Source organism: Culex quinquefasciatus, chromosome 3, assembly GCF_015732765.1.
Source record: "Culex quinquefasciatus strain JHB chromosome 3, VPISU_Cqui_1.0_pri_paternal, whole genome shotgun sequence".
In the NCBI taxonomy this organism is placed as follows: domain Eukaryota; kingdom Metazoa; phylum Arthropoda; class Insecta; order Diptera; family Culicidae; genus Culex; species Culex quinquefasciatus.
Window position 1 is genome coordinate 117,994,880 of NC_051863.1, and position 15,422 is coordinate 118,010,301.

The window sequence follows — 15,422 nt, forward strand, 5'->3', positions numbered from 1 at the left end:
TCAAACATTAAAACGCGTTTTTCTCGGAACGTCAAAATGGCGGGTGCGACAAGATAACACGACGACGTCGAACTGCTCCTCACTACTACAAGTAGAAGGCTTTGTTCAAGCTCAAGCGTGACATAGTTTTTGCTGCTGAAGTGACTTGTTTTGAAACATTTTGGATCTGTTGATGTTACAGTTTTCGCTAAAAAAATAAATGCTTCGCGCATTTTTTGTTCGTAGACAAAACGATGGGCGGCCAAAAGATGCTTTTTTTTATTTTCCACGTGACGAAAAATTGCGTCAGAAGTGGGTTGAATTTTGTGAACCAGAAAACAACCGAATAAAAGTTCCGAGATTATGTATTTTGGTATCTTAAGATTTGTTGACTTCGAATACCTCAAAAGCTCGAGTCATTTTTTAAATCCTGACAAAATAAATTGTTAATCGATTACAATACTTGCCACTTCTTGGTATCATTTAGCAAACAGTAAATTGGTTACGCTTTGACTGTTCTAAATTGAGTCCGCTTTGCAAACCACTATTCTGCACCTAGATTTATACTGATGAAAAAACTAGTATCAAAATATTACGCAGTGATTAGGCTAAAACAGCCGTCCCAATTAACTCCATTTGTGTCGTTTCACCCCATATGACGGTAGTATCCATTATTGGCAGGTTTTAATGAAAAAATGCAAATCTTTCTACTGATTTATTAGCAATTGATCCTCTTAGGGGTTTTCAGATATTACGTCCTGAGATTTTAGAGATTTCTGACTCCCCCTCCCCCATGTCACACACTTTTCCCATACCTTAACATGGGCTGTAAAAGACTAAAGAACCCCACCCCCTTTCCTTCCCCCTACTCATTGACGTAATTTTTGAACGAACCCTTTCCGTTTTTGTATCAAATTTCAATCATCTAAAGTGTTTGAAGGTACATATAAGCTAAGTTTGTTGTGGTGTAAAATAATAACAGTTTTCATTGCGAGAATAACAAAAACCCTGAGCGTTGTGCTTCTAAAATGGCTTCTTCTGGATGGTTACTGGCAATATTTGTGGTCCTAATTTTATTTGTTAGAACTGGAAGCACCTCGTCACAACCTACCAAATACATTGTTTCAGTAATTAATTACCTAGCAGCCACCGAATCTGGTGTACCAAGTTGTGTATTTTACCGATTTTCCAAAAATACTAGCCTCGAGAAGGTTCTTCAGGCGCCGGAGCTTGAGTTTGTATCAAAGGAAATATTTTTAACATACGCCCCTATTGTTCGTATTGACCAGTGGAGTACTGAGAAAATGCTGATTGTGCTTGAGGCCAACCAACTATCTAAAAGATTCAACTATTACTATTTCAACAACGTGATGGAATTTATGAGTCCTAGTACTAAGATACTTGTGCTTGTCGATACAGAATCAAAGGATTTTCTAAAATGTGATGAGATTTTAAGAAATTTAAATTACTACAATGTTGTTTATTTGGACGAGAAGCATCGCCGAATGTGGGCCGTTGATATAGTTAAACGAGTTCAGCTGAATTATTTGGGAGCTCCAACTGAGGTGTTCATCAGTTCTATGATTCACAATATGCACGGAAGACGGCTGAAGATCGCGGGACGAAAAAAAATTATAAACGATTCACCTTTATATTTATGGTCAAAAGAAACCGCTTTGCTCATGAACACCACTGTCTGGAAGTCTTATCATCCCTGTGGCAACAGGGCAAACGATTTTAGCGACCCATGCTTTCTCAGGCATTTTGATACTAAACGAATCGATATTGATTTAACATTTTACGTTTTAGACAACTATAACAGATTTGGTTTTAACCGCCTTTTAACATCGCTAATGTATTACGAAACAATTTTAGTGCCCAGATCCCAACTAACAATCGTGCAGTTGTTCTTTTTTCCGTTTCAATGGGGTGTTTGGTTACTGCTAGGATCACTTCTTGGTTTAGCGGAATTGTTGAAATTGCTGTTTCCATCGCTTCTTCGAAATGATCCAATCCTGTTAGTTGTGTGTGGATTCGAACGATATAATCTACATAAAGCTAGACGATGGGAAAAGATAGCTCTACTATCGTTGATTGTATTGATCTTCTTCACAACTTGTGCCTACGAAACCAAACTGCAATCAATGATGATCAGAAAGCCGGCAACCCGACAAATCAACACGTTGCAAGAGTTGATTGATTCCGGAATCAAAATCAAAGTGAATTTGTTGAGCTATCCTAGTGCAACGAATCACAGTTTGATCGGTGGTATAGTAGTCGATAGCTTGGAATCGATCATTGATATGGACATGGAACATGCTTACATTGCTACAAAAAATGTAGCTGAATTCGTAGCTTCTTATTATTACGACAACAACCAACGCATGCACCGTTACACAGTGCTACGTGAACCTCTGTCAATGAATCACTTAACGATTAATCTGGCTTATCGAAGCCCCTTTCTAAACATCTTAAGCCTTACTTTTTCGTTTATCCTCGAAAGTGGACTCTTTGAATACTGGCAAACGCTGGACGGAAGTACTCACAGATTACGCGTCGCAAAGACCATGGATGCATTGTTTTTCTCTGACATTACTCCAGCTTGGATGGCTTGGTGTTTTGGCCTAATTGTGAGCGTTGTCTCATTCGTAAGTGAACTTTGTATTAAAGTTCTAGTTCCAAAATTGCGGACGATAAAATGTTTCTGCAAAATTAAACGATGCCATAAGGTACGAAACTAGGGGAAATATACCCATTTTAATCAGTCTAAGCCGTTCGACCAATTCTCATCACTATTGCAGTTTTCTGCTATTTAATCAGCATTTTCAGGCACATCAACAATGGAGAGTTGCTTGCTCACTTTTATTTGAGCTATTTATTACTTAGGAACAATCGAAAACACTTTATTAAAGCTGTAATTCATGATCAAAGTGCTGATAGGCCGATAATAGAAATAGGCTGAGAAAGGGTATAGTTCCCCTATGTTGCGAACTTGGTCAAAAAGGTAATGCTTTTAATTGAATTAAATACTACATTAAATAATCTCACTTTTCCAGGCAATTAAGGTCAAATTCTAAGCTACAAAAAATGGCCGAGAAGGCAACCGTCGTTTGCTCTTGATTTGAGCCACTGATTTCCATCACGGCATTAATTCTTTCTGATGAATAATTTCCATAACAGCAAACCGGCTCGAGATCCAAATAAAGACACTTACCGCAACCAAAAGTTTTCTAGTAAGATATGAACACAATTGATTAAAAAAGAATTTCCTGTATTTCAGCACTTCAAACTTCGTCAAATTCACCGTGATTGCCATGCCAGGAAAATTTAGTTGGATACTGCTTATTCTCACTATTTTTTCTGTTCTTCACAATTTTCTTCTTGAATTTCGACTCTGCTTCACTGTTATTTGAAGCACTCCCTTATTTGTGAAAACTTTCAGGCAATCTCATTTTGAACACTTCAATAATTACTTAAATAGACAGAATCTGCTGATTTTTCAGCACGGTAGCGAACGAAATTTTTTTATTGCTTTTTGTTCGTAAGAAATTTTCTAAACTTTTCAAACTAGCAGCTTATGCAACAAGTTGCAAAAAAAGAAGTTTTTTTCAGCTCAAGTCGAACATTTATCCAACGAAGTTAACTGAGTTGGATAAATACGGCGAGTTGTGTAAAAATCAAGTTTTGCAACAAGTTGCTAACAACATTTTCTGCAATTCTCAAAAACGCTTTTTAAATGGAATGGTATATCAAGTATCGTTTCTCTTCTGGATTCGATTGCTTAGTAAAGGGAAGGTAGTGTATCGTCACAAACTGAACCTTATCACGACACCTTAGGGAGGCGACCTTTGGAATGCTAACATTAACCTTAACATGTTAACATTAAGTTGAGAATGAAATTGCCACTGAATCCGCTTTGTAAATGCCGGCCCCGATACTCTTCAAGGGTGTTCCCCTCAGGAACTGGGAAACATTTACTTTTTTGTTTTACTTATATCAAATTGCTCAGTTGGTCGTCATCGATCATGGCCGTTCATGGTCACCCGCGACAGACACGGACGACGAAACAAAGAGAAACGCCAAAAGTAACTTTTTCAAAACTTTTTTTCGTAAAATCGCGATAACTCGTGATGATTATAAGCAAACCCCTTATGTCTATGTATCAAAATTTTTGTAATTGTCTGCTCTACAACTTTGTAGAACATTGTTACACTCTAAAAAATAACCCTGCAAAGTTAGAAAAAACACGAAATTGTAAAATGAAAAATTTTGTTCTAAATGAAAAAATGACCCTTCTGGGTCAATGTAGATTCGAAAAGTACATTAAATTTCCCATAAAATGACATGTTCCATAATTTTTTACAGTCGAGTAACGGAAAATGGGAGAATTTTTAAAACTTTTTTAGTGTTTTTTTCGATGAAAAATACGTTTTTTCGGAATTCTGAGTACGCCATCAAATCGGGCGTCTAATTTTACATAAAAGTCCCTTTGACACCAAATTTCTATCTCATCACCGTTTCAGGCTGCAAATTATTGAAAAACACCTCTTTTTTCGCATGTTCAAAAATGGAAGGGGTCGTACCGCCCCTCCGTCACGAGATATCAAAAAACGGACCTCGGATTCGTGATCAGGGACAAAAGTTACCCCTTAGGACAAAGTTTCACGCAAATCGAAGAGGGGTCGGGGCAACTGCTGTGTGAGTTGGCGGAGAATTACCCTTGTATATTCTAACTAAAACCAAAACATGTACTCACTCTAACTAAAAAAATATGACCAAATCAAAATTAGTCATAGAACTCATGTCCCTATTCACCCAAGAAAAGGGCACACAGTTACAATTAGCTCCATGTTGTTGTTGATTTTGTTAGGGGAGCTTAAGCCCTATGTGTCATTCGCTCCCGAATTGACTTAATATAAAACTTCGAGTACCTCTTAATGAAACTATTAAAGCACATATGTAACTACTTTTCCATCCTCTGCTTAATATGTTCTCCTCTGTACCAGTAAACTTTTACTACATTTGAACTAGGTGTCCCATATCTTAGCATAGGTTAATTTTTGAACTGATGTTTAATCCAAAACTCCCTAATGAATGAAAGTAATAAAAATGATTATTTAACCTTTAAAAAATAATCTAGAATGTTACAAATATATTTTCAAGCACATTTCGCTGCGATTAGATAATATTTTATGGTAAACGAAAACTGGTTCTAGATAAAATTTGAAAACACAATACTTGATTTCGCCCTGGACGAAAATTGGATCGCATGTTTTTTTCATGACCCCAGAAATCGCCCATATTATTTTATTGAAATAACCTTTGATAAACGTTTCAAACAGGTAAATTAATAGATTCTCATGAAATTCAGACATCCTGTAAAGTAATGAATTATTCATTTACATTATTTTCGGACAAAATGAGTTGTTTTCCCTCATTAACATTATCACCCGCTGTAGTCAAAATTGACAAAAATATGGCAGCTGCAGTAAGGCTTTTTCTGAAAAGCTTATAAATACCTAATAAACAATATAAATTCATAAGGAAAGTTTCAATTAGTACTAGAAATAAATGAATAAGTAAACCTGCACAATAAATTCAACCAAAAAATGGTTTAAATTTGCTAAATACAGATTAAATCCAGTAGGTGGGCGAAAACTGGATCCTCTACCCTATTTTGCTTTATTGAACATTGTTGATACGACCCATAGTTGCTGAGATATTGCTATGCAAAGGTTAAAAAACAGGAAAATTGATGTTTTCTAAGTCTCCTTCAAACAACCCACCATTTTCTAATGTCGATATCTCAGCAACTAATGGTCCGATTTACAATGTCAAAACATGAATTATTCGTGAAATTTTCCGATCTTTTCGAAAATAATATTTTTAAAACATTTAAATCAAGAATAACATTTCAAATGGGCGTAATATTGAATGTTTGGCCCGTATTTAGTAGTATTTTTTTTTTCAGTGTAGTCCATATCTATACATCCAAATGTTAAAACCAAGGCTTATAATCTCAATTATTTTTTTTTGCTCCCCCCCTCGACTTTGGTCAGAGCCGAGGGACATAAACTTCAAAAAATATTTGTAACGGCCTTGTTAAGAACAAATTTTGAACGAGGCCAAAAATATATTTAAAAAACTGTGTTGTGGACACATATTAATATAATATACATAATACTTAGCATCAATAGTGAACAATTTTAGATATTGATAAAGAAATATTACGCTTCCTTGCTCAAATCAGTTTTTTTGTTAATGTGAACGAGTCTTGAAACAGTACAATTTAAAAGCATGAATTCTTAATCAACCCACATAAATCAGTTCTTGTTCTGCTCCTGTAAACAACTCTACAATCAACCATAACCTAGTAAACGCCCTTATTTCACAACCGGTCCGAATCATGTCCGCAATGTCCTGCGGCTCCAAGAATAGAAATCGAAAGTGTTGACCATGAAAGGCGTTCAACAAACCAGCCCAATTCAAACAACCGAAGGTAGCTACTAATTGCTGTTTCCGACGATTGTGTCGAAGGTACACTTCTGTGAATGGAGAGGTTGCTAAAACACCTTCTCAACAACACCCCCTTCTACCTTCTAGCACATTTCCGCGGAATTACTCTCGGAATCAACACTCGGCGCAGTTCGTGATCACTCCTGCAAAAGGCCCTCCGCGAAACGTGCCAATTTGTGGCACTTTGACAAAATCGGGATCAATTATCAAGAGGCTTCGGAATCGACCGCCGGTAGGTCATTCCGTCAGCGTCTTTTTTTTCCAGAACAGTTTGGAAATGTCGAGCAGCAGCCACCCGTCCACCAATCTCGCTTGTATTGAATTAATTTAATTTAATTATTATTCAAAAGTAATAATAAAATAAACAAATCGTTCATTACATTTCTATCACGATTTCCGATCCACGTCACGGCCGGCACGCCGTCCGACGGCACTCTGGTGCGGTGTCGACAGTGTTTAGGAACGCTCAATGGTCTAATGTTTTGGGGAGGCGATTCTCGACAGAATCGAACATCAATTTTATTGTAAATTCGAATTGAGTTTACGTATTTTGCATTTTCACGAACCTGGAATTAATACATTATTTTTGAAATTGGCAAAATTATAAAAAAGTAATCATTTTTGAAGAGCTTTGCAAAGTACTTTGTCATATTGGTCATGTCTGTGACATAACCAACTTTAACTTTTTTCGAAAAGATCACAAAAATCCCAGAAATTTACTATGATTGTCACAATAAAGATCAAACAAAATTTTTGAAGGTTGTTATGTTACAGTCATGACCACTAGAACAAGGAACATTGTTAGAAGAGGGATTCTAGAGAGCTTGTAAAGTTTTTAACGTTCAATGATCAATTCAAACTTTTTTTTTCTCCAAATAAATCTGTTTCCCTTAGAATTTCCTTGGAGCGCCCGCCAAAGGGTAAACGCGCAAAATCGGCAGCACCCAATTTAGATAATCTCCACGGCCACGCCACCTCCAGCTCGCGAAACCTTGGCATGCAGTTTGAGCACCTGGGACTGAGCACTCCAAATGACGACGGCGGCCGGGATCTTTTCCCCCTTTCGCAAAAGCCGGAAAGTGTCTTGTTGTGTAGAACCCGGTGTAAACACTGGTGCCGGCTACAACATGAAATTTGTGACACTCTCGCTAGGCTGGAGCGCTCGCGGGTGTCGGCGTTGTCACTCGGCGCGGGATGAAAGGTGGTCACGTTTGCGTGGGTTGTCGCCACGAAACCCAGTCAGCGGTGGCTGCAAGAACTTGACATGATTCTGCAATGGCAATTCGCGCGCAGACTCCAAACGTCGGGCGAGAGCGGTATTGCACACGCACATTAGTCCGTGCCGTCCAATTAGGCTTCGCACGTTCCTATTGTGGGTCTATTGCGGTGCAGGAAGGGTACCAATTTCCGGATGTCCAAATTTGGAAGCCAGCTTTGGTGCGTTCCAGTGCAAGGAGAGAGACCACATCGGCCCTTGTTTAAGCTCTACCAGCTGATCCAAGAGGTTTGTTGGGCGCGAAATAGTACATTCAAATAGGCGGGATTATTGATATTGGTACAGGTTTGCAGTGGTCGTCAATTTGCGCTAAAAACTATATTGTTTGTTGTTTGTTGTTTGTTGTTTGTTGTTTGTTGTTTGTTGTTTGTTGTTGTTGTTTGTTGTTTGTTGTTTGTTGTTTGTTGTTTGTTGTTTGTTGTTTGTTGTTTGTTGTTTGTTGTTTGTTGTTTGTTGTTTGTTGTTTGTTGTTTGTTGTTTGTTGTTTGTTGTTTGTTGTTTGTTGTTTGTTGTTTGTTGTTTGTTGTTTGTTGTTTGTTGTTTGTTGTTTGTTGTTTGTTGTTTGTTGTTTGTTGTTTGTTGTTTGTTGTTTGTTGTTTGTTGTTTGTTGTTTGTTGTTTGTTGTTTGTTGTTTGTTGTTTGTTGTTTGTTGTTTGTTGTTTGTTGTTTGTTGTTTGTTGTTTGTTGTTTGTTGTTTGTTGTTTGTTGTTTGTTGTTTGTTGTTTGTTGTTTGTTGTTTGTTGTTTGTTGTTTGTTGTTTGTTGTTTGTTGTTTGTTGTTTGTTGTTTGTTGTTTGTTGTTTGTTGTTTGTTGTTTGTTGTTTGTTGTTTGTTGTTTGTTGTTTGTTGTTTGTTGTTTGTTGTTTGTTGTTTGTTGTTTGTTGTTTGTTGTTTGTTGTTTGTTGTTTGTTGTTTGTTGTTTGTTGTTTGTTGTTTGTTGTTTGTTGTTTGTTGTTTGTTGTTTGTTGTTTGTTGTTTGTTGTTTGTTGTTTGTTGTTTGTTGTTTGTTGTTTGTTGTTTGTTGTTTGTTGTTTGTTGTTTGTTGTTTGTTGTTTGTTGTTTGTTGTTTGTTGTTTGTTGTTTGTTGTTTGTTGTTTGTTGTTTGTTGTTTGTTGTTTGTTGTTTGTTGTTTGTTGTTTGTTGTTTGTTGTTTGTTGTTTGTTGTTTGTTGTTTGTTGTTTGTTGTTTGTTGTTTGTTGTTTGTTGTTTGTTGTTTGTTGTTTGTTGTTTGTTGTTTGTTGTTTGTTGTTTGTTGTTTGTTGTTTGTTGTTTGTTGTTTGTTGTTTGTTGTTTGTTGTTTGTTGTTTGTTGTTTGTTGTTTGTTGTTTGTTGTTTGTTATTTGTTGTTTGTTGTTTGTTGTTTGTTGTTTGTTGTTTGTTGTTTGTTGTTTGTTGTTTGTTGTTTGTTGTTTGTTGTTTGTTGTTTGTTGTTTGTTGTTTGTTGTTTGTTGTTTGTTGTTTGTTGTTTGTTGTTTGTTGTTTGTTGTTTGTTGGTTATTGTTTGTTGTTTGTTGTTTGACAACCACTGCCAACAAGCAAACAACCATTTATTCAAATCCATTCAATACATCCGCAGCTCTCCACTCCCCGAACCCGATCGTGATGCTTGAAAGTGACAATCTTACCATTGCTCGCGAGCTCGTGGCGCTCTCGTCTTCAATAATATGACAGCGACAATAATAATAACAATAATGGCCACCAGTTGGCATTACTCCCCTCCTCGATCTCCTACACTCTAAGATGTTCCTCGACGGGGAAGGTATCGCGCACGCGCATAAAAGTAAGTAATTTAATTTCTTCGCATATTATAGTTGGTTTCGTTATGACGATCGCCGTTGGACACCATTCGGACGTCATAGTTGCCGTTTATTGCGACCTGCTCATATCGATGTTCGGCATGCCCTCTACCTGGACAGATACCACTCATGTAATACTTTATCGTTAGCAGTAACGATCACACGATAAAAGTCGCGCTTGGATTTCTTTCCTGAAATGCTGTTGCTGGAGCACTGTCGATGTAACCGATCTACCACGGAGTACTCTGTGGATCTGTGGACCTACTGCAGTTGATCTGCGGCTGATGATGGTGGAAGATATCGACGGGACTTTACATATCGTCGTGATCGTGGTATCTTGTCACACGTCAATTTTTGGGAAAAAAAGTAAAAGACGCCAAGACGCTTTCAATGCCTCACCTTTTGGTCTTCACAGATCCCCAAAATTCAATTTAAATCCTGAGATATACTGTTTACATATTATATTTTAACACTTGATAGCCGGGACCATGGTGGAAGGGTAAGCGTGGTTGCCTCTCACCCAGTCGGCCTGGGTTCGATCCCAGAAGGTCCCGGTGGCATTTTTCGAGACGAGATTTGTCTGATAACGCCTTCCGTCGGACGGGAAGTAAATGTTGGCCCCGGACTAACCTAAAAAGGTTAGATCGTTAGATCAGTCCAGGTGGTAGGAGTCGTCTCCCTGGGTCCTGTCTCGGTCCTGTCACTGGTAGGCAGTTGGACTAACAATCCAAATGTCGTCAGTTTGAATCCCGGGGTGGATGGAAGCTAAGGTGTAAAAAGAGGTTTGCAATTGCCTCAACAATCAAACCTTCGGACACTTAGTTTCGAGTAGGAATTTCGCAATCGAGAACGCCAAGGCAATGCTGTAGAGCGAATAATTTGATTTTTTTTATTTTAACTCTTGACTTCTGCAACTAAATTCAACCAAATTTCTCGAAACGTCAAAGGCAAGATATGTCATCAAATTTCAATTGTCAATCCGTTCACAAATATACGCCCTGTTGGTATTACAGTCGACGTCATTCCAATGAGATCCCTTGAACGCACCAACTTCGATGCAATGCTCTCCGCCCAGGTAGTTGTCGGGCTGATCTGGGCCCCAATTGGAGTAGCCCGTTCCGAATCCGACGCTCTGATCGGTAGTTATCCAAACGTACTTTCCGTCCTCACCCAAATCGGTTCCAGCAATGTACCAAGGCCCCTGCTGATGTGGTCCAACGTGCTGGAGAGCTACCAAAAGGGCCAAATTATCCTCCCTGCTATTGACGGCGGCCAGTCGTAGCCCCAAGTGCATACAGGCACGCCAGGCCTCGAAGAAGTTGACCCGTTTGTCGTTGATTACGATGTATCGTTGCCCAGTTGAGTTGTTGTAGTAAACTCCGTCGGCAATCACATTAGTTTTTTAGTAGCGCCAAGAGGAGGGTTCTGGAGCAGGAGGATCTTGAGCGTCAAGTGCAACATTCCACGACATCACTATCAAAACAAGAGATTCAACTTGCAAAAGGAACATTTCTATTTGGCAGTTTTTATTCACTAATTTGAAGTGTAGTTTGCACACTTTTGACCTACACGAGCTATCAAGAAGCTTATCAATTTCAATTTTTCATCGATACCATGACTAAATTCACAACCAAAACAATCGATTGCAGTACATTTCAGCTACGGTTTTATCCCTTATTCCCGAATCCCACATTCCCGAATCCTATATTCCTGAAAATCATTTCCCCGAAAATTTTACATTCCCGAAAATCATTTCCCCGAAAGTGCCATTTCCCCGAAAATCATTTTCCCGAAATTTTCACATCCCCGAAAATCATTTTCCCGAAAATTCCATATCCCCGAATGTCATTTACCTGAATGGCCATTTTACCGAACAGTCGTTTTCCCGAATTCACACATACCCGAATGGATATTTCCCCGAAAGTTCAATTTTCCCGAATGATATTAACTTAGATATAAACTAAATTGTTTTTTTTAGGAATATTTTTTACAAAAGTATGACCTTAATATTAAACTCTCCTACGTGTGTTTTTTAAATATGAAAAAAATAGAAAACAGATAACCGTAGAAGGCCATTCATAAACCACGCGGAAACTTCAAGAAAGGTCGTTTTTCGCTTTTTGACATTCCGAGAAAAACGCGTGTTAGTGTTTGACCTTGAATTAACGAAAAATGGAGCACGCTATGTAAACAATAACAAACACGTTTTATTTGGTTGACCATTCTGTGCACTGTCCTGAAATTTGTTTGAATTTGGTTGCTGAGGTCCCGAGTTATAATTACAACCGTTCACGGTAGTATGTACGTGTGTCAAACGCATTCTGATCTGAAACCTCTTTGGCCAAATGTCGCACTTACAGCAATTTTCAGAGTGTGTCAAGTTAGCTCGAGACGACATTTTTCGGTTTTTATTGAATATCTCAGAATTGAAATCGAATTTTGGGTTTCTATGTAGGTCAAAAGATGAGGCATTGTGAGCTGCATAATTGGCTTTCTTAATTCAATTTGGCCCAAAATCGACGTACGAAGAACCGCGTGGTTCTGGGCAACGGGCATACCCGCCTGACTGGGTTTGTGGAGGTGGCGTTCGGGGATATGGTCATTCGGGAAAATGATTTTCGGGGATGTGGAAAATTAGGGGAAGTGGCCATTCGGGAAATTGGTTTTAGGGGAAGTCGCCATTCGGGGATGTGGCCATTCGGAGAAATGGATTGTTCGGGGAAATGATTTTCGGGTTAATGACATTTCGAGAAAGTGTCTATTCGGAGATGTGGCACTCGGGGAAATGTATTTTCGGGAATGTTTCGGGGAAATGTCATAGATTCTTCAGCTAAGGATTCTTTGTAACCACAGTATTCAAAGAACTTTCAAACACGGGCAAGCTTGAACATAGTTGACAACAATTAACGTTAAGAACGCCTTTTAATGCAGCTCACAATGCCTCACATTTTGACCTTCACAGATCCCCATTATTCGATTTCAATCCTGAGATACTCAACGAAATCCGAAAAAACTCCGAGCATTTTTGTCACTTTACATATGAAAGGAGTTCCAATCTTGTCGGGATATCTTGTCACTCCCTGAAAATTTATGTAAGTGCAACAACTGGTCAAAGGGGTTTTCAAGTCAAACACGTTTGACGCACGTACAAGTTAGGCTACCGTAAACATTTGTAATTATAACTCGGGACTCCGGCAACCAAATTCAACCAAACTTCGGGGCAATGCACATAATGGCCAGCCAAACAAAACGTGTTTGTTATTGTTTACATTGCGTGCTTTTGTTTTTGTTTATTCAAGGTCATACATTACAACGAGTTTTTCTAGGAACGTCAAAATAGTGGGTGCGACAAGATAGCACGACGGCGTCGATTTGAAGATATTTTTTGAAGTTTAATTTTCATCTGTCATATTAACACTCATTGCTTTTTCAAAGTTTCGAAAAAAACACAAGCAAGAATCTTTTGATTTCATTACAGTCTGTAAAACTAAGAACTGATGGAAAAAACTGTTGAGACATTCATAATTAATCTCAAAAGGATGATTACGCTACATTGAGATCATTGACCTTCTGGAATCCTTATGTTCGCACACACACCCAAAACTGGCAGCGCTAGTCCGAGAGAATGATGGTCTCGAGTCGAGAGAATAGTGGTACCATTCACGGACGCAGAGAACACAGCTCGAGATGGGCGATAGAACTATTCTCTCGAGGTTCATTTGCAAAAAAAGTTCATCCCTCAAACAAAAAACCAAAAGTGTCGACAACGGGAATCGAACCAGAGACCTTTGACAAACCAATCCAATGACTTAGCTGCCTCGGCCACCACTGCTTGGTGACCATGGAGAAGTCAGAAGTCGATGTATGACACTTGTTGGAGATTTATTGATTCAACTAACGAATGAACTCATTTGTTGTGATGTTGTGAGTTGGTACCATTATTCTATCGATTTTGGCACTGAGCCCTCAATAAATTTTGAGAGAACGATTATCTCGATTCTTAATTTTGGGTGCATTTATCGCTTTCAAAACAACGTGCTTAAAACAAACCATCCTTCTGGATCGATGCTCCTCACAACAATTCCTGGCTACCAGATTTGCTCGTAGCGATAGTTTCGGTTTCTGTTTCAAACAAAAAACCACTGCTGCACCGAAGAGGATGAAGTCTTCCCCATACGGTACACCCAAAGTTAAAGAACGAGGGGATAGTCCGAAAAGAAACGTGAGGAAAGCGCTATTTTGCAAGAGTAAAGTCCTCTCGCGTGTTCATTCGTTCATTGGAACAGTTCATCCTATTGAGTGGCTTATATGGACACATGACCGTCACTTTGTCACCGAATCATGGTGGCCCATGCGGCTAAGGCACGGTTCAATATGCCGAAGGTCTGGGGTTCGAGTCTCGGGACCGGTACTATTTTTTGGTAGATGAACTTTTTTAAAGATGAACCCATGAGTAAAGTACTCTCGGTAATTTCGGCATTTATCCTCTCAGTGCGCACACAGTATCATTTTACTACCGAATCGGGCTCTTTATTCTCTCGTATGCCGATGTCCAGTTCTGGGTGTCGACACTCTTCCTCAACCTAGGTGCACTGCCACTGGCAGGATCCAGCAGCAGCAGAAGGAGGAGCGATCAATATTCAATCACGAAAATTTAATAAATTTTTATGTTTGTTGCACTTACACCGGGGTCAACAGCGATTGCCGGGAGAGCTGCCAGCTTCCTATGCTGCTACCTAAATGCTGGCTAAATGCTCCTGCATCGACCACCATCATCATCGTCGTCGTCGACGTCGTCTAGTGGGGATAGTTTGGAGACGAGACATGACTATGAAGATGTACGATCATGACGCGCGCGAGGGCAGACTATGAAATTAACATATGTTAATGGGTGTATTTTCGCTGTTCCTTTGGCACTCACATTAAGAAGTGTATCTGCACACGTGTATCAGTGTGTTTCCATCTTTGCTGTGTTGTGGGTCTTGGGCAGAGAGTTCGTGGCTTCTCGTAGAACACGCGCTCCCGAACGATCTGCTTCCATCAGTTTAACCGACCTATCGGAGCCGCGTCTCTATGTTTTCGTTATTGAGCTGCACTTTTACGTTCAATGAGGACCCCATGGCACGAGACCACCCATCGGCGGTGAGGAGTTGGCTAGAAGGAACTGACTGAGCTCTTTCTAATGATATCAAAATTTTCACAGCGATTGTTCAAGCCCAATATATTTGAGAACTCACCTCAAATCGGTGCCGTCTCCTTGACACAAGTTCCTCAATCAGCACGAGGGTATCGGTTCCATCTGGCTCAACGTGAGGAAGAACAAGACGGTGTGTCACATTATGACACAGTGTGTCAACCGCAGTGGACTGGAATTGTCTGCTGAAGGAGACACAACAACAGGTTCGCTTCCCTATTCAATGAATAATCGATTCTTACACGGAGAAAAATTTTAGCGATATGCAAATATTGAACTGACCGTGGTGGCGCCAGCATAGAGTCCTAAGAACAATGAAATCCATGTTTATTATGCAATAAACAAGTAAAGAGTTTACTATATATCCGTGAAGACTGTCATGAAAACCCTAAAAGGTGCAAATATTTATAAAGAGCTTGACATGGCGCTTGACAAAATAAAAAAATCCAAACCTAATTAGAAAAAATAATCGAAAATATAAAATTCTTACTAAATATGCTGTTTTTTTTGCGCTTCAAATTATTCCTTTAAAAAGAGGGAATGACTAAAATACTAATGGTATGAGGGAAACAACTTGCACAATCAATCGTAATCTTTTACATCAATCAATAGGTACATCAAATGACGTTTATTTTGCATTTTAAATCGGATTGGATTGTTTT

At 39.0% G+C, this 15,422-nt stretch overlaps 2 protein-coding genes across 2 annotated transcripts in view; both read right to left on the reverse strand.

Annotated features, from left to right (window-relative positions):
* The window catches only part of LOC6035621, a 720,799-nt gene that overhangs the window by 631,930 nt on the left and 73,447 nt on the right, over positions 1-15,422 (reverse strand).
* LOC119769504 (galactose-specific lectin nattectin-like) lies at positions 10,486-12,015 on the reverse strand. The gene has a single exon (XM_038262198.1). The coding sequence runs from the start codon at positions 10,858-10,860 to the stop codon at positions 10,534-10,536; it is 327 nt and encodes a 108-aa protein (XP_038118126.1). The 5' UTR covers positions 10,861-12,015; the 3' UTR covers positions 10,486-10,533.